The 19,778-nt window shown below is 39.4% G+C and overlaps 1 protein-coding gene across 1 annotated transcript in view; it reads left to right on the forward strand.

Annotated features, from left to right (window-relative positions):
• Positions 1–3,839: 3,839 nt before the first annotated feature.
• tmem132e (transmembrane protein 132E) overlaps positions 3,840–19,778 on the forward strand; it is a 444,092-nt gene continuing 428,153 nt past the window's right edge. Inside the window, exon 1 of the mRNA XM_042499185.1 lies at positions 3,840–4,993. Coding sequence (XP_042355119.1) covers positions 4,933–4,993 — 61 coding nt within the window. The 5' untranslated portion in view covers positions 3,840–4,932. The remainder of the gene's footprint in view (positions 4,994–19,778) is intronic.

A 19,778-nucleotide genomic window follows, 5' to 3' on the forward strand; every position in this document is an offset into this window, starting at 1 on the left:
AAAGTCAAATGCATTAACAAACCATTAGCAGTCATGCCAGGGCTGCATCAGTGGAGCCTGTGGCAGCACCGTCTTCTCCCGGCTACAGTGGGGAACCACAGTCTGCTCTCTCACCTGGCTGCCTGCTGCTGCGCTGCGGCTCAGGTGTTCTAACTGGAAAATTGCAAGTGACTTGATTTGCATAAGTGGTCCTGATAGATTAGCTGCTAAAGCGGAGAAAGCTGCTCTTGTTAAGTTCTTGGGCGCGATGGGACTTCAGTGTGCCTGTTAGCCTTTTCCTGCAAGAGTTTATTAAAAAACAAAGACAATGAGCTCTGAAACTTTACTCATTACAGACAGGCTACGAGGAAGGAAAGTCCGCTAATTTAAATTTTTTTAATTGCTTTGCTAGATTGTTAACTAGCCTCTCAAATAAAGCAGCAAATAAAGGTTATGAATTATCATGACCAGCTCTTTGTGCGTCAGACAGTCAATTACCATAATAGAAACATCTGCTTAAGCTTTAATTTTTATTTATTACTTTGAAACCTGCCTTATTGAAAAACAAACAAAGAACTAAAGCCATTTTCAGACATGCACCCAATTATACTAATGTCTATGTGCAATTTTCCATGTTGGTCTCATGTCTGACCAAGTGTTCAAATCACATGTAAGTTGCTGCATGGTTCTCTAGCTTGGCTCCAGCTGACAAACAGATATATTAAAAACAGCTTAAGGGTCTGTCTTCAAATTTGGCACAAACGTCCCAACATGTTCTAACCCCAAGCTGTCACATATTGCAGTTTTGTCAGTGGACTTCTGTGTTTAAATATCTCATTTTAGGTGTCCTTCTGTGCCTGTTCTTTACACTCCAGGGTGCCGCAACCACGATGTCGTCAAATGCACATGGAGGGATGAAGCAGCACATGGTTATGTCTACTCAACAAAAGCACATGGCAGTCAACGGCTGCATGTCAACAAACGCACATGCTGGCCTTCTCAAGTGACGCCTCCTATTCATGTATCGGTCGGACACTGCAGGTGCCGTCTGGCAGTCCGCCAGCACACGATAACACCCCAACCTTTTCTGTCCGTCTGCAACCTCAGCTGATGTTGTCCAGGGGCACTCCATGCGCATGAGAGGTGCCTTTTGGCGTCATGCACTTACGCCAAAAGCACTGACAAATTGTTGCTATTTTACGAGTTCAGAATGACCTGAAAAGTTCACTTGAAATAAACAATGAACTGATAAAATGTTGGTTGTCAAAAGTCAAAATGACCTTGACTGTCTCAGTCTTGTGAGCACAATTTCTCAAGAACACCTTGAGGGAATTTCTTCCAGTTTGGCTCAAAGGTCTCAAGGGTGAACTGCTTCATGGCCAAAGGTCCAAGGTTCATGAAACTGTGGCCATACCTCAAGAGTTCCTATGCAGATCATAACAAAATTTCAGAAAAAATGTCTAATAGGATATAATAATGAATTGATGACATTGCGTCTCCAAAAGGTCAAAGGTCAACTTCGCTGTGAAAACATAATGTTCTGCAAAAATACTTTTCTGGCCATTATTCAACATCATATCTCAGGAGCAGTAGGGGAGACATTTGGTGAGATACTAAAGAGATCATCTTGTCTGCTGAGGGGAAGATGTGTAAAACATCCATGTTTTCACCAACATGGATACAGACTGCAACTGCATCTTGACTAATTCAAGGAGGCATACAATTGTGAGGCATTATTTATATTGCCAGTCAAGAGAAGACAGGAATGAAAGAGAGAGAACTGCAAAATGTAGGTTCCACACCATGGTTTGCATTAACCCCTGAGCCATAGGGGCGTTCTGTCATTGTAAAACAAAGAAAAAAGTAACATCACTTGCAGCTTCTCCTGCTGTCTTCCTTTACAGCTGCCTGTCTCAGACATTTATGAGATTTTTCATATGTTAGATCAGTCTGTAAAACATAAATCTTACAAAAACAGAAACAAAACAAAACATGTAGAACCACAATAATAAACAGACAAGCACTCACTCCTTATATTTTCTTCCATGCAATCTGCATAGATGAAAGTGTGTAACAACAACGTCAAAATACATTTTAAAACCCTTAACTAATGCAGCCTGTGAGACAGTGGAAAACACTCTTCTTTCTTCCTTTATTATTATGTCTGTTCAGAAATAAATAAATAAAAAAAGCCATTATGGAACATTTACATAATGGACACTTATATGTAAGCCTGCAACATGTATACTGTGTCTGAACAGGGCTTTATGATAGATAATTGACCCATTAGCTTACTTATTTAAGATCACAATAGACCCCTGATGGCATCATTGTGGCTCAATAGAAAAACCAAAGGTGCAACCTATAACTCCATTTGGGTGCACCAGTCAGCCAGAATGTACAATACAAGAACACTGGCACACATAAATTGCATGCAGCCATTGTTAGGTTATTATAACAAATTGCACCTGTGTTTGTCAGGTGAACATATTAGCTGTAAGAAGTCTCTAATGCCTAAAAATCTTAGGTTTCAGGACGCTTCATATCACACATTACTTTTGCTTGTACCCTCTTATTGCCTCCCAACAAACACAAAGTGAAGCCATGACTGTGCAGGAGTGCAGCCTTTTTCTTCGGTAGGATATTTTCCTCTCTGATGATGAGGAGGAGGCGGGTAAGCCACTCACGTGATTAATTTTTGTCTGAGATGCCCGGTTTGAGCCACGACAAGCTCACAACGCCCAATATAGACAAGACCGGACATCAGCCGTATTCCCTTTCAAAATTAAACCATGCAAATTTTGTAATTTAAAGGTAGAATAAAAGATAATTTTATATTTTTTAACAAAAATATCTATATTTTCACATATTTTAAAATAATGCCAGAGTTCTAGATCAAGAAAATACACGCACGGCAACTTTAAATCTAAAATATACCAGTAAAAAAAGTAGGCTACTTCAAATAGTTTTTGATTAAGTTCATTAAGTCTTTAAAGGCTGCAGTGTGGATGCTATTAGTGACGATAAATTGAGGATTCTCCGCAATCCATTTTGAACATAATTTCAGTATTAAGCCATTTCTTAAACGTCAGCTTAAACTCGCATTTTAATGCTTTTAAAATTTGATATTTTAATTGCATTATCTTCACTTAGAATTTAGGTATTTGTTTCACTTTTGTGCAAAACAGTGTAATTGACAAACAGCTCAGTAAGTTATAAACAGCAGCGTAATCAGCATCATCACCTGCAGCATAATCATAATAATATGTGTAGTTCTGTTATGTAAACATCCATTAACCATTGTTGACATTGTATTTTAATTTAGCTACCAAAAATAAACAAATAAACAATACTACTACTGCTGCTGCTATTACTACTACTACCACGACTACTACTACTAATAGGAATAACAATAACGATGTTGACCAAATAAGATAATAATTATAACAATATTGTGGTCGGTTTTTATTAGTGTTTTTTTAATTTATTTGAAGAGTCGCCACGGGTGGGGGATACATGATAAGCAGCTTTATTATTATAAAAATGCTAATTTATTTATTTACTAATTAAATGTAAACACAAAGCATGGGATACATATTTGTATGCTGCAATGGAAAAGTGTGTGTGTGTGTGGGGGGTCATTTAAAAAACCCCCCAACAATAACACGATTTTATTGGTGGTTTATTTATATATTTAATCTTTATTTCCTCAAACTAAAACAAATACAAGCTGCTGATTAACTTTATTTTACTTTGAAAATTCATACAGGATATGTTTTTTTGTATCGCTAGCTTGACGCGCGCGAGCTGCGGCTGTGTAACATTTTAAGGTGAGCAGAGCACATTTAGTTTGGAGAGGAGTTAAAAACAGGACCGACACAGCTGTGGAGGAGACAGCCGCTACATGAGCTCCGTCTCCGGTGGAAACATCACCGACAGCCGCCGTCAGCTCGAATAATTTGGATTAAAACACAAAACCGGAGAGTTGGTCGGACTTGGCTGTGTTTCAGACTGCCGGTAAGCAGCACCGACCATGCTCCGCTCGGGCTTTCTGTCCTAACATGACAAAGTAAAGCGGAATAAGAAAAGTGAGCGGGACTTTTCCGGATTTTTCTGCTCTTTAAATGTGTTTTCTTTTGCTCGGTAATTCCCAAACTGAGTGACTGTCGCAACACGCTGCGGTAGGTGAACTACTGGAAATCCTGAAAGCGGGCTGTAACCCGGACCTTTCTGGCTCGTTTAAAGGGTGCAGTTTTCACCGTTTTAGTATCTCTGAATGTATTTTCTTCTCTCGGATTTTAAATGAAACCGGGGAAGTCAGTGACGGCTGAAAGCGGTGCGGAGCCCGTCGCCTTTTCGCCCTTCTCTCCATCCACGATTTGCGCAAGGAATTTCAGTTTTTGAATTCTTAATTGGAGATGACTAATCACACAAACAAACCCTTCTGCTCCTTCTCTTCTGCTTGTTATTTACTCTAGTCTAACCCTTTTGGGGTGAGCACGCAGGATTCCTGTGTTTTAAGCCAGAGCGCGCGTCATCTCTCCACTGATGCCCACTGATTTATGATTTTTGGGGACATTTATCGGGTCTCGCGCAAGGACTTGGATCCGTTTCAGGAGCTCCGGTTTTCTCTCTTTCCCCCAGTTGTCCAATTTGGAGCAGGATACTTGTAACTTTATTTAAAAAAACGCTTTTTGCTTGGAGAAGCCCGCGGTTTGGTTGGCCGTGCCTTAGGTTTGCTGCTGGCCAAGAGACAGTAAAGACTGTTGCTGGACATTCACGTTTTTTGAGGACAGATATATATATATTTATATTGCGCATTATCCAAGTTAGGAGCATCGGAAGAACTGCAACAGCATCGCGTGGAGGCTAACACCTGCAGAGAGCTTTATTTAACAACCATCGGCTACTGGAGCAACTGGGATTTAACATCCGCCTGCTGGGATTTCTACCATGTCAGGTGTACGGGATTGCAGATGGACTCTCCTCATCTGTGTGGCTGCGCTTTCATATGGTGAGTGAGCCTCCTCCTTCCTCCTTCCTCCTCTCTTCTCCCTTCTCCCTTCCCCTACCCTGCCCCCCCCATCCAGTAGGGTTTTAAGGATCATAATTGTGTTGCATAAAAAAGTGATGGTGCCAAATTTTTGCAACATGCAACTGCAGAGGTAGCTGCTGTTCTTATTGGACATTTTTTTGGAAGATGGGCACACACACACACACACGCACACACACACACATACCTAATCCTGTTACACATTTTAGAGGAGTATCTACAGATGTCTTGGCAAAAAAGTGCACCCCCCTGCAGGAATGTTATGGTACTTTTGGCATTTTTATACGTGAAGGTTACTAGAAGTTCAGTATTGACAATCACAGGCACTTTACAAGCGACTACAGGAAAATGCAGTATCCACAATATATGACATTAAAATATTAACCATAGCAGACATAAATATCATCAGACTCCAGTAGGCTTGGACGATACCTAATCATTTCATACCCTCCTGAAATTTCACTGGGGATTTGTCGGCTGCAGTTCTCTTGAGGTATTCTCACAACTTCTTTACTTAGCATGTGAGTGTGACAATGAGAGCGGTTTAAAATGCTAGGGTGAGTGCAGCAAGGCCTCCTGTGTGTGTGTGTGTGTGTGTGTGTGTGTGTGTGTGTGTGGGACTCGAGGTCTCTGAGGCCAAGAGCCTCTGCGACCATCCTCCTGAGGCAGCCGGCCATGCAAGTATGCGGCGCTAACTGCACATACACAAACACATAAAATACTGTAAATACACAATCCACAAAATGTTGTCAGAAGTAATTTTCTTACACCTATTTTCCTTATTAAAAATAGAAATACAACTGCGCACATTTTGTATTCAGCTTTCTCTCAGTCACAGAAAACTGAAAAGGCCTAATCACCTCATTCATTCATCTTAACTCAACCATAACAAAATGAAACTCAGCCATATTGTCTTGGCTACTCTTGCTAGTAATCTAGTTAGTAAGTCCACTGTTTCAACAATCACAAGCTCCGGTTTGGTCAAAATAAATCCTTAATTTGCCAAGTTAGATGTAAAAAACATTGCTAGCAGCTGTCTGTTTTACATTCCTGTAACTTATTCCTCTACCACTAGGTGCCTGTTTCACCAGTAGAGACTGGAGACTGAGCTGTATTTATACCGGCATTGGAAAACATACCTTCCTGATTCACAAATATCCTGGTATACTGTAATAATGCCCAAGCCCAGACTCCAGTGAAAATCACACAACTGAGCACCACAAAGAAGCAAAAACATGTGAATTTTGCAGAGTCTGAGCTCAAACCCTCATTCATCACTGCTCACTCTTACAGACCCACAACATATTACACAACTGTCGAGCATCTCCTTTTGATTTCTTCCTGTGTGTGCGCAAAGTCGTCTCTTTCATCGTGGGAGGGCTCTTACATAGTCTGTCCTACATAGACTGACGTCTGCGCTGCAAAGTGTACGAAATCCAAATCAAACATCCCAAGGATGATTTCCTGACATGTCCCAGTGATCTAGTTGAACTCCGAAAACACTAATCCTCCTTTAATATCAGACTTCTTTTTATTGATGCAGCAGCAGCAGCACTGTTTCCAGCAGGAAGCCGACATTACAAGAGACTTATAGGAATGAGTGCAGAGTGCAATCCTTTCCATATTTACTGCATTACCGTCTCTTGCATCCTTTCAGGCATTTCACACAATATATTCCCCTCTCCTACTCATTTTCACTAAGACTTGCCTCAATTTCATTACCACACAAAAGAAACGCCTACGTGTGCACTACAGAATATACTCTCCTTGATGGCTTCACCAAGGCTGCGGAGCAAGTGCTCTGCAATACTCTGCCTACACAAATCCCGCTAGCGCCCGTGGTCAGCGTTGCTTAGCGCAGGGATGCCCACCTTCCTGGACAATGAAGGCGCTGCTGTCAAAAGTAATTGCGGTAACAGATTTGGCGCATGGCCGGCTGCCTCGGGAGGATGGTTACAGAGGCTCTTGGCCTCAGAGACCTCGAGTCCCACACACACACACACACACACACACACACACACACACACACACACACACAGTAGGCCTTGCTGCACTCAGCCTAGCAGTTTAAACTGCTCTCTCATTGTCACACTGTAAAGAAGTTGCGAGAATACCTCAAGAGAAATGCAGCCGACTTGCTGGATGAACAGCTAAGCAGACAAATCCCCAGGTGTGAAAAAGCAATATCATGGACTTTAAGACTGCTCTGGGGAGAATACAGTGCTGTAATGAATCTATTCTTCTTCATTCTTCTTACCTCACAATCATATTTTCGTACATATTGGCTCACGCATAACGGTGTAAACAAGCTATTGAGATAACGATTCAGTTTTCTGCCAGGTTGATGAAATAAAAGCCTCTCAGGGATTTGTTATCAAGATGCCACTACAATCGGTCATTCTCCGTATAAGCTAAGACAGCGCTACAGCGGCCACCTCAGCTTAAACCTGACACTTCATTGATGCCTCGAGGGGAAATCTGCCTCTTTTACTTCGTCCGTTCTCTTCCACGTTCAGGTCAGAGGTCAGGTGCAGAGCAGCATTCCTGGAGCTGATGGGGATTAAGGATTTTGCTCAAGGACACTTCAGATAGGCACGTTTGCTGATAAGAGCGTTTTAAAGCTAGGTTTCTATCATATGCCCATGTTTTCTCACATTTAAAGTACATCAGCATTTAGGAGGGGTGTAGAGTTGCCTATTGTTTAAAAATCATTTGATAGTAGTGCTAATACAATAATTGACCGGTTTGGATAACAGAACAATACATTTTTAGGTAACTTTTTTTTTCAAAACCGTTTCCTGTCATTTAACAAAAGAAGCCAAACTGAAAAAGTTCAACTTTGTCAAAACACAAGCAGCTCTTTTTTTTAATTTAAATCCATAGCTTTTTAAAGAAGAGGAAGACCAGATAATGAGACTGATCATACATTTGATTCTAGCTTTTTGGTACCATTAGCTACTGCTATGTTTATTCCTAGTGTCCACACTATTTTGGCATTTTGGAGCTCCTAAAACAGAGACCTTTAAAACGCTGCTGATCCCATTTTAGTTTGAAAACTTGGTTTATTCAAGCAAATGAGCCTTTTAAAAAAGACTCAGACACACAAGTACACTTTCGGATAGGGTCTTTTATCAGTCTGTCAAGTCAAAAATTATGGCTAGGTTTACATACCTTTTGCGATTTTATCCTTTTTTGTGTAGGATAATACTTTAGGTACTGCTCTGATATGTTGCCGTATTTGATTTTCCCGCCTTGACCGCCTTATACTCATTTCTTTCAGTAACACTTCCACTGCATCATTATTGGTCCAAGCAAAGACATCTCTGGTTGTCCTTTACACCATATCTGTAGTATTTTCTGGAATCAATAAACCAGCTGCAGAGTAGGCGATCTGCTTCCTGTTTAAACCGGTACGTGCATGCCCAGTTTACGTGAATGGTCATGTGAAATGCGTGTTCAAGTGTGTTAGTATCGATGAAGACTATTTTTAAAGCAGTGTTAAAATGCTTGTGTGTATGCAAATCGATTTTGTTTTAAAATGCTATTTTTAAACGAAAATGTATTAGTGTGGATGTGGCTTAAGTGCCACGACAGATTTTAGTTGGTGCTGAGACAGTTTGTGACCTAGCCGATTCAGCCATAAATTATAACATCTCCACTAATACTTGAAATAAATTTTGGTTTTCCTAATTATTCAATAAGTATATAAAACAGCAGAAAGCAGTAAAAAATGGCCATCCATCCGAGAGCACAAGGGGATGTGTCGAAATGTCTTGTTTTTCAGACCAACTGAAAAACAAGACAAGATAACAAGAATTTACTGGAATGCTAGTCGACGGAAAGCAGGTTATTCTCAAATTTTAGAAGCTTGAAAAATAACTTAAACAGTAAAACAATTATTAAAATAGTTTCTGATAAATGTTATGCCGAGTAATTATTGCAGCTCTAAAAACATTAACCTTCAGAGAACGGAGCAGAGGCAGTAATTCACACACTAAATGTCATACACTTAATAGGTAATTCCTTCTTTATAAATTGGTCGTGAGAGCTGGGTGGTTTACCACCTTGGCTAAATAATATCCTGAGGGAAAGCTTGCAGCTGACATCCTGAAAGGATGAATTGTGGTTAACCTGGATAAATGGATTGAATAGATATGACTAACAGTGTTACATGGAAGTTGTGATTGAGTGCCGCTGATTTCTTGGAGCTGCGTCTGCAGTCAGCTGCGTAACACGGCCGGTGGAGCAGTGTTTGCCCAGTCATGGTTTGTATGTTGTTGGCAGCCTTCCCAGCGCCGGCCTATCTCTGAGAGGAGACACTGGACAGAGAGCAGACAAAGCAGCAGTGTGACACACCACCTCTCATGTTCTTGCCTAATTGATTTACATGTGGTAGAAAATGAAGCCTTTGCTCCGTCGCTGTGTTTGAAGAGGTGTCCTTTTTTCTCTTTCATTTTTATGGAAAACACTGCAACATTTGTGATAGAAACCTCGCTGCCTGTCCATATGCATCAACACCTTGTGACTGCAAATGAGTCAGTGTTGCTATTTAGTTATTCTGTTTTCGTTCTATATTCCAGTGATGTCAGGATGTCGCATTGTTGTTGCTTCACCTGCCACTTTTGTTTGTGTTCACGTCCATGAACCATATGGTTTTTATTTTTAGCTAGCTGCTCTCAGTCGCTGCTTAAGGGAAGAGCTTTTTGTGGCATTAGCCGTCGGCGTCAGGAAATGGTAAAAACCCGTTTGCAGCATGGCACCCTTTGGCAAGTTGATTTTTTTTTCTTTTTTTTTTTTTTTTTTAAATTTTCAGTGACAGATGGGCTTAAGGCTAAAACCAATCTGTGCTCTCTGAACAGCAGGGCAACCACCTACTAGAAACAATAAGAAGAAGAAGCTGTTTCTGGAAAGGCAGGTCCTTGTTTCGCTCGTGGCCTTGTTCTTTAATTACACCCACAGATCTTCCAGGTGGGCCTGTCACTCCATTTTAATTGATTAGCTGTATGTAATTGTTAGAATAAGCCAAAGCTGAATTTCTTCAATTGTATGAAAACAGTGTTTGATGTTGAAATGTCAAAAAGAAAGAATTTGTCGTGGCATTTAGCTATGATAACAGGGAGGGGGATAACTCTACGCTACTGGGGAAAAAAAAAAAACAAAACCACATCTTGAACACTTTTAAAGAATGTATAGCGGTATTAAGCAGGACGGCAGCCTATGAGCGTGTCACTTATAGAGTGGCTGGGAGGGAAGATATGTTTAACTAGAAAATGCATTTCCTGAAGAAAATGTGTGTGAATGGAGAGCTGAAGCTGCAAAGCAATGCTGAAAATACAGGAATCTTTAAGCTCAAATGCATTGCATTGTACTAACCGAAAACGTGGAAACTGAATTATTAAACTGACAGAGATGGAAGTTGAGCTGCTCCACCTAAAGTTGCTAAGAGCTGAAAGACATTGCTAAAAAGCAGGAACTGAAATGTAATACTGTTAAAGGTGGGAGTTGGAATACATTATCTAAAAGACTGAAGAAAGAATACATGCTTTGTACTTTTAAAAACATGCAAAGTAAAAAAAAAAAAGAGTTGAATGCAAGCATTAATGTCCTGAAAGAACATAGCATTTTGACATTTGAATGTTTTTCGTCGGTGAAAGTCTGTTAAGTATCACACATTGCAAAATGTAAGAGAGAAGTATCGTTATTTTGCGTTTGTTGATAACAGTATTGAGGGTAGTGGAATTTAAAAATGGAGCAGATCTGAGCAGTGAAGAAGTTTTCAATGCGGCACGGCTATTTAAAGTTTTAACAAACTTTAAATGTGATCATATTACCATTTATAGACTTTTATTTTCAAAGTTTAGCATGGTTTGTGCCCTTTGGTAAACTGAAGTTAATATCTTGGGGCCTGTATTTTTAACATCTGGCCTGCTGCCATCTGTGAGCTTTTATTTTGCCTTGTTTCAGCCCTGTTTTTGATGTTCTGTGTTTTGTTTTGGTTATGTGGCTACATTTGAAATTTAATCCTGGACTTTACTTTTTTTTATGTTTTTTTTTTTTTTAAGGTTTTTTTTAAAAATGAAGAATGATTTGAAGAATGTTAGACAATAACAGTGTTTGAAATAGAGGCCAATCTTTGCTTGAATCCCTTCGATGCTCGGAGCTGTAACTTTGCTCATGGTTGGCTTTTGTGGAGTGAATTCTAAAGATGCTGTCCTTCATCACCGGAGAAAGGAACCTTTTGTGAAGCATCGGTTCCCTCAAAGTAGCGTGATACGCAAGACCTCTCCCAAGGAGCTTCAGGGCGAGTTGGTAGTTCCTACTAAAAGGAGCACACTACTTGTACACAATGCATTAAACCCTTTTTATTGGCAGGCTTTTGTGTCAGAAACTTGAAATATCTGAATCACGAAAGCTTGCATGCCTTTTTTCATCCCTGAGGTGAATGCCTTCATAGAAATCAATTTACCACATCGAATATACCCTCGCTTGGTTTTCAGTCAACTCAAAAGCCCCATTCCTTAAGAGAGGAGATTAAGCACAGTAAATAAAACATGTATTATAGGTTCTTGGGTTCATGGATCGACTTGAATCCTGAGTGGCAGACGGCGGCGTGCCATTTATTTCACGTCTGTGAGGACCTTGTGAGACAAAACCTTCCCCGCCTGATTCAAGGCTCTGAGCACCACTCCTCCAAAACACTTGATCTCCGATAGTTAAGCTGTGTGTGTGTCAGACAAGTCTTCTCGGCATGGGTTATATTTAAACAGCTTCCGAATACATACATGCAGCCCATCTGCTTCTTGGAGTTAAGTAGTGTGATCTTTTGCTCTTCATTTTGTGTATCTTTGGAAATGATGGAAAGTAATCTCTGTCTGAAATAGTCCACCACCTGCTTGGCTTGGTGTGCAGTTTTGAAGTGCGATGACGTTTCACAGAATAATTAGACTGAATGTGCTAACTATTCATTTGAAGTTTCAAGTGATGACAATGTATGATGCACATACAGTATATATGTAGGCACAGGTCAAGCGTATTGAATAGGGGATGCACTGATTTTGAAAATCTTGACCGACAAGGATGTTGAAAATAGCAATTTAGCTGATAGCTAGTCCCAATGTTTTTTTTAAGATTGTTTTTGATTATTTATTTTGCACCAGGGAAACAAACAAACCATTATAAAAAAACAATATACTGAATGTATATACTGTTGGAAAGGTTGAAAGTGAAATGAAACAGTTCATTTAACTGGGTCCAAAAGTTTGCTTTCACTTAGAAACAGCTGCTCCTCTCATATATTAGTGTGATCTGATCAGAAAGAAAAGATTAACAGATCAATTTTCTAACCTGCGAGAGACAAACTGCTGGGGAGAGGACACAGAATGATACAAAGGGATGCACAACCAAAGATGCAAAAAACAAAACAAAACAAAAAAACGAAATCAACTTATCTGCCACACATTGGCATTGGCTAATTGTTTGATGCATCCCTAATAGTGAAGATACTTTAGTTATTTGACTTTATATTTCCAAAATGTAGAAACTTTTTTTTTTGCAATTGTAACTTCATAGTGATTCTTTAAAAAAAAAAAAAACCTTTTCCTTGCAGCAAATCATTTCAGAGAAATTTACCCATGACATCTACACAGAATATGTTCATAACAGCAAAGAATTTGCAGAAGAGAAGGGAATCCAAGAATTTTTGGCGATTTCATGGCCGTCTTCCAGCTCTCTTCCAAAATCATGGAGCTCTGTAACCATGCTCAGCAGGGAAGCAATCTGTCTCCACATTAGGGGATCACATATGTTTGGTATGAAATCAGTTCTCATGCACGGCACCTCACACACAGATGCCACAGTGCCTTTGATTTGAAATAGCTTTCTCTACTGCCTGTGGTATTGTGAGTCATACTTGGGAACATTTTCACAAGCTTTGCATTGTAGGAAAAACACCTGTAAAACGGATGAGATGCACAATAGTATATCATCGCTCGAGAGGAATGGCCACGTCATGGCCCCCCTCAGGGAGGGATGTTGGCTCTGTTGTCAGTTGAGTTTTATTTAACACCTTTATCAGGTTTTATCACCTACATGTGACGATACCCACTGTGGTACGCTCCTGTCTTTCTGTGGTGCCACAACGCTATAATCCATTTCCTCTAATTCTGGCCGTCTTTTCATGAAATGGCAATATATCTCTCGCTTAATAAGTTGTCTCCACTGACACGCAGAAAGAGAATGAGATTTCTGAATGAAGAAAAGGTTACACTGAAGGTGGCCTTTTTAATTCCTCTAAGAGGAATACAAATTTGAACAGAGGAAAGTAGTTACACATTTTGTCCACATATGGCAGATGACACATGTCCACGAGGGGGGCAAGACCTCCCCTGTTGTACAAAATGCTCGGGGCTTTGCAGGGAGGATTGTATAATCTCACAGAAGGTCTGAAGAAGTGATAGCAGTGTTAATAGAGCTGTGTCACCTTAACTATGTTAGGATACTTACTGTGAATTCAACCTCTTTGTCTTCTCTGCTATCAACTGCTTCTAAGGAGTGCTCAAACTTTACTCCTAGTTGAGCAGATGCTGATGTGAATGGATGATTTAACCCAGTTCATTCGTCAAAACAGCGTGCACACCAGGGCAGGAATTTCACCAGAGGCCACCCTTGTTGCCCTGCTGTCTGGCCTCGATGCCCCTCTGAAAATCGTATGCCCATCAGCCACCGTGGCCTTGGTGCTCCGTTCTCTGCCTGTTTTGTTTTTGTCTTTGCCCGCCCTGCCTCTCTGCCCTCTCCCGTCAAGTCTGCTCCAACAACTAAATGCTAATACATGTGCTTGATTGGTCAACAGTAACATTTCGATGTATTCTCATGTGGGTTTATTTACGACAGGCTTATGAAAAAATAACCTGATATCACAGATTCCTGTGAGAGGGGAGAGGGAGAGAGACACTGTGCTGCTTGGAGCTGCTGACAGTTTAGTCTGAGTGTTAAGTTACAAAAAGAGTCTGAAAAGTCAAGGCTGATAATGAAATATTGAGGATACAAAGGCCACTAATATCCACATTGCTGAAGTCACTCCTAGCTGGTAGACTTTTCACTTTCAGCCATGTTTGCTGTTGCCGTATCCATGGATATGACACTGTTATGTCAACAAGTCAAAATATTGCCGGTATCACGAGAAATTTTATTGTAATTTTAAAAATAATACTGGTATTATCATGGACAATATAACTCAAACATATATCATGTGCCGTTTGTCATTTGTCAGCAGTCTTTTCCATTGGACTGTTAGCCTCCATTTGAAGGATTTGTCTGCCGTCAGTCCAGTAGAGACTGAAGAAATACAACCAGTTTTAGCGCTCAGCATATTTCCAGTATCTCCTCTGCTTCCTGTCCTGGTGCTACAAATCTGCTAAAGGACTCAGACATGCATGCTCCTTTCTGGCAGTCCCAGCTTCCTCCTCTACAATCGGCCAACACTTAAATCTTTCTCGGTGCAATATTGTTTTCAGCTGTGGGATTGCTTTTCCTGCTGCAGTTCAGCGAGTCTGGCTCAGGGTTCTCAAAGTTCAGGACTGTTTCTCATTGTCAGCACGGCAGACGTGGAAGTGTATTTGAACAAGCTTCGTGTTCCCGTAGATTAGTCCCGGTGTTTGACTTTGACAATCATTTCTTTGGCGGTGGTTAGGGGTGACATTTCCTAATGTGGTGTCAGATCATGTCATGTAAGATTTACTGTAAATACAAGCTGCAGACTGGAAGAAAATCTCCCCTCTAGTCTTTTCGTGGTAATTACAAATAGGATATGTGGCTCCAGTAACTTCCACTTTAGAGTCACAAGTTGTCGAAGTGTCAACACAGTCTGCAAACACAGCAATGAATCCACTGACTGTATCACTTAAAGTTTGTGAACACAAGTCTTTTTGGGAAAAGTAAATGCTTGCTGCTTGCATTTTTGGCTTGAGATTTATTTTAAATTCTCAACTAAAATAAGTTTTGATGTTTGACTGCACAGATTTTACACATTAAAGTGTGTTTACAGATCTAAGGGGTACTAGTTCATGTGTGGAAAAAAAGTTGTGTAAAGCCTTTTGTGAATCCAGAGGGATGAAATCTGAGAAATTGCCTTAAGTCAGTTGGATCTGAAGACTCTGAAAATGTAAAAGAAGAAAGAAGTGCGTTTACTTTTGACTTATGTGATTGTAAATAGATTGTTTTTTGTTTTTTGGACTGTTGGTCAGACAAAAAAACAAAAAAAACAATTTTATGTCCACATTATGGCCTCAGGAAATTTTGATGGACCTTTTGTCGACCAAAACAACAAAAACTTTTTCATATAGGTGCATAGAAGAGGGGCGAGCAGAATACAACTTAGAGAAAAACTCCCGCACACTGTTGGACTTGCAGAAATAATGATTTTAATGTAATTTTTTTGGTACTAGCCCTTAATGAGGCAAAGAGTTTTATGACAAAGAGAAGCCACATGCAGTGGGGAGGCATAAATACCGAACATCAATTTCTGTAACAATTTTCATTGTTATTCCGAGAAAAAGAGAAGTAAACAAATGTTAAAAACACAATATAGTGACAATCATTAACATATCCCAAAGTGTTTCTATTATATAGGTCAGTTTTAATAAATAAATGCATAAATTCGTAGGGTTAAATTGCATTCACAAAGAGATAAATTTATAAATTGTGCAGGTTGCAAGAAGTATATGAACCTGTAGTGATATATTAACATGGAAAATGAAAAAACAGACCCTGGTTAATGGATTTCTTACATCTTCTGCTTTAATATGATACCAGTATTTTTACTTTTTCTTCGAAACTCAGCCTGCTTAAGTCTCTCAAAGACAGTAATGTCAGCCAAGGACGCCAACATCCCAATAGATTGAAAGGTGTATATGGGCAGTGAAAGTAATAACAGATTGAAACAGACATTTCTGTTGTGATTTATGATGAATACACCTGTCCCAGAACGTTAGATGTAGCTGTCAGCTCCTTATGTTAATCCCCTGAACATGACAGGAAGTCTTCTCTGTCTGAGTGACAGGTTTCCGTCTTTGTACAGAGCGGCGTATTTGCGTGTAGAGAACGCTCCGCCTTTTGATCTAAATAAACACTGCAGCTCGCTCCGTAGTCTGGCCGTGACTTGTGATTGTGCTGGAGCACTGCCATTCCTGGAAGCTTCAGTATTAGCCTTGGGTGGCACAATAAGCTTTACTACGAGTTCACATAACTGTTGTGCTGACTTAATGTAACATTTTTCACTCACATTGGGCATTGATTGATTAAACCCAGCTTCTGTATTCTTCAGAAAATGTAGTTATTATTGCTTGTAGAATTTTGAAGGTTTATTTTTTACGACTGTTGGAATTTGTGTAATTTAAAAGCAGAAATGGGGCACTGAATAGAAAATTGTGGCATTCTTTGTGACAAAAGTTATGACTATGATTCAAAGAAATAAGTCGATCTGTTACCTGTGTGTCTTTGTGTTGTCGGCGTGTGTGCAGCTTTGCCAAATATATGAGGAACAAAAAACAAATGAACAGATTTGTGGACAGAGCACAAGTCTCTGTTTATTGTGTTGTTTGTCTCTGAAATAACCCCGAAATCAATCAATAATGTTGTCTGGGACTTGTTGAGGGTGGAGTGTGCATATCTGCTGAACATACAGTTTGAATCTTAGTCATATTGATTTTAACGCGGGGAAACAAATGCTTTACAAATTAGGCCACCATAACATTGACTGCACTGGATTTGCCTGACTCCAGTGATCATGTTGTGTACAAAACCTCAGTCAAAAGAGAAAAAAAACAAAAACAACAACAAAGAACAGGCCGCTGTTGTTCTGTCATGTTTAATGCAAACCCACTTATTGTCGGTGACAATGGGGAACTCACGACGCATTCAAATCCAGAATGAAAACAGCACTAAAAAGTGGCAAACATGAGTCCGGATTTGATAGGAAGCCAGATGTAGAAATGCGTCCTGGGCTTTAGTGTTCATTAGTTCTGCTTCCACCTCCTGCCAGCAAGCCATTGATCTAGGATGTCTGTCAAACTGTGTCAAACGGAACTTCATCTTTGAAGCGTGAAATCTTAGTAATTACATTTTCAATTAAATGCTGGAATATTAACCCATTTTTTGGAGAAGTTACATCAGGCACATTAATACACTTTAAGTCACAGATTTACTTATTTTTTCTGCCCTGTGGAAAAATGAGATGTCTTTTTTTCAGCTGTTTAAACCACAGTTAGGTCTATGAAGATATGACAGAGCTCAGAGAGAAGGAACAACTAGCTTAGGCCCAGTCTACATGTTTACAGATTAGGGTTGTCAAACTTAAAAAAAAAATCACCATTAATCACAGAATTTCAATAATTATTCATGATAAATTATGTTTTTTTTAAATCACATGTTTTTAATTAAATTATTTTGCATTAGAAAACAGATATGAAGATCATATAGACAGGCTAAAGCTATTCTTACCAGATCGTCTTGATTGAGAATGAAATGACAGCGAAAACCTGCATGACACAAGCATAAAGTGGGCAAATTCATTCAGATATCTTAAGGTCAGAGGTCATGTAATTAATGCAATTAAAAAATGAATAAATAAAATAAATCATGCAATTTGTATGGACCTCAATCACAATTAATGCATTAGCACTGACAGCCCTGTTGTAAAGAAGTCATTAGACCAAGCAGTGCTAACAAAACAAACTGGTAGTCTACTGCTGCTGTTGTTGTTGTTTATAGTGTATGCTCATTGCACAAGATATCAACAGTAACCACAGTTTGGGAAAATCTGCACCTTAGAAAAATAAATAAAAAATCTCACTGTCAGTGACCTGGAGTTCTGTTTGAATTTGGATGAGAGGTCAAAATGTAAAAAAAATGTGTTTACAAAAGTACCTGTGTACTTGGAAACGGCCTCAGTCGGAGCCAGTAACAGCATCATCATCCATTTCAGAATAAACTCCACTCAGTCTCTGTTGGTATTTTTGGGAACAATACTGAAAGCCAATTTCATGACAGCAGACTGGAACCCATCTGTGCTTGTGCAGATCAAGCTGAAATAAGTCTTGAACTGTAACTGTTGCTTTACATATGCAGCGCTGTTAAGACCAACTCAGAATTCAGACACTCTAGGGACGTTTATCATCCATATTATTGGACTTCTCCTATTCAATATTTATTGAAATAAAGAGGACCGTATCTTTGTATCAGCCCACTGCCCTCACTACATTAATGTTATATTTAAAAAAGATTTGAGAATGACTAATTTGCAGAGTCATAGCATGTCATTGATTAATTTGTTGTCCATTTCACTTTGTAAACACAAACTTTTGTCATTTGTACATTTTTATCAACTTAGTATCCCTGATTAGTCTTGAAATTTTGATCAGTTATGCAATCTTTGTCTTTCTCTCTCTTTTTTGACCTCTCCTGCAGTGTTTTAACTTTTTCATTTTCTTTTTCTATCTTTTTTATCCATGTGTATGTGCAAATAAACAAATAAAAATGAATAAATTTGGCATCACAAACTGCCTATTGGGTAGTTGGCAAAATATTATTGGCTCACTTAGTTGTCTACAACAGAATTAAAGGTCCTGCCCTGACTTGACTTAGGTCTATATATTCGACTGTACGCTCTGTGCTCTATGAAAACATCCTTTTTCCTAGCCTGCAGCATGCTGCCAGATTGAGCAATGCCCAGTGTGATCAATTCTTTTATTAGGTTACATAGGCTTTAATAGAAAATGAATCCCAGACTCTGCTATGCTATATTAAGTTCAAAGTACATTATAATAATTCTACAATAAGCTTATCAAACAGGATTTAACCCACACAAAGCACAAGAAAGCTACAAGCTCTGCACTGTTTTTTTTGCTTTGGGCCAGGCTACTATTAGGCTAACGTTTTCACATAGGCTATGATTTTAATCATATGTTTCAGTAATCATTTCTCACTCGCTGTCTTTGATAAATAAAAAATAACTTGTAGCACTTAAACCTATCCTTAAGCAGTTATGTTAAATTAGTGATATCCATTTTCCCCCCTGCCTTTCAGTTTTTACATCTGCCACGCTTACAAATTCTGCTTGAGGAGTCACTTTGTTGAAATTGTATCGTATACGTTCACTCAGCTCTTTATCTGACAGCGACAAAATAGATGTGATCCCCTTCTGGACCTCCGTGATGGAGAAACAGGAGCACCTGCATTAAAATATGCTGTCCTCATACCTTTATCCTGTTTCCTCATGACATGTGGATGTGCTAAGAACCTGTTCAATTAGCACTAGTTTCATCTTTGGCTCTCAAAGCGGGATATTAAAGGGCTCCTGGGGAGCCTCAAGCAAAAAATGAGAAATTGATTAATTTTGCAGCTATTTAATTCACTGGAAAGATACCAATTAAAGAATATGAAAAACATTGTTCTATATTGTAATGGTGGGGGGCCATGTGAGCTCCACATGCAGCACTTCATGTCTACTAAAAGGATGATTAAATTTTTGTTGTGCACATCCTTTTTGCAGGTGCTGAGTTCAAACACATATGGTGATTTCTGCGTCCCAAGGACAACATCTTTAAATTCTCTACTTAAATGTAACTATATTACATTTAAAATTGACTCATCATCGGGTACAAGATTTGAGGTCGTGCAGAACATCCTGCAGGCACAGGCTTTTAGTGACTAAAGCCCCATATTGCGGGTTACAGCAGAACTATCCATGAAG

This window comes from Plectropomus leopardus, chromosome 13 (assembly GCF_008729295.1).
Source record: "Plectropomus leopardus isolate mb chromosome 13, YSFRI_Pleo_2.0, whole genome shotgun sequence".
In the NCBI taxonomy this organism is placed as follows: Eukaryota; Metazoa; Chordata; class Actinopteri; order Perciformes; family Serranidae; genus Plectropomus; species Plectropomus leopardus.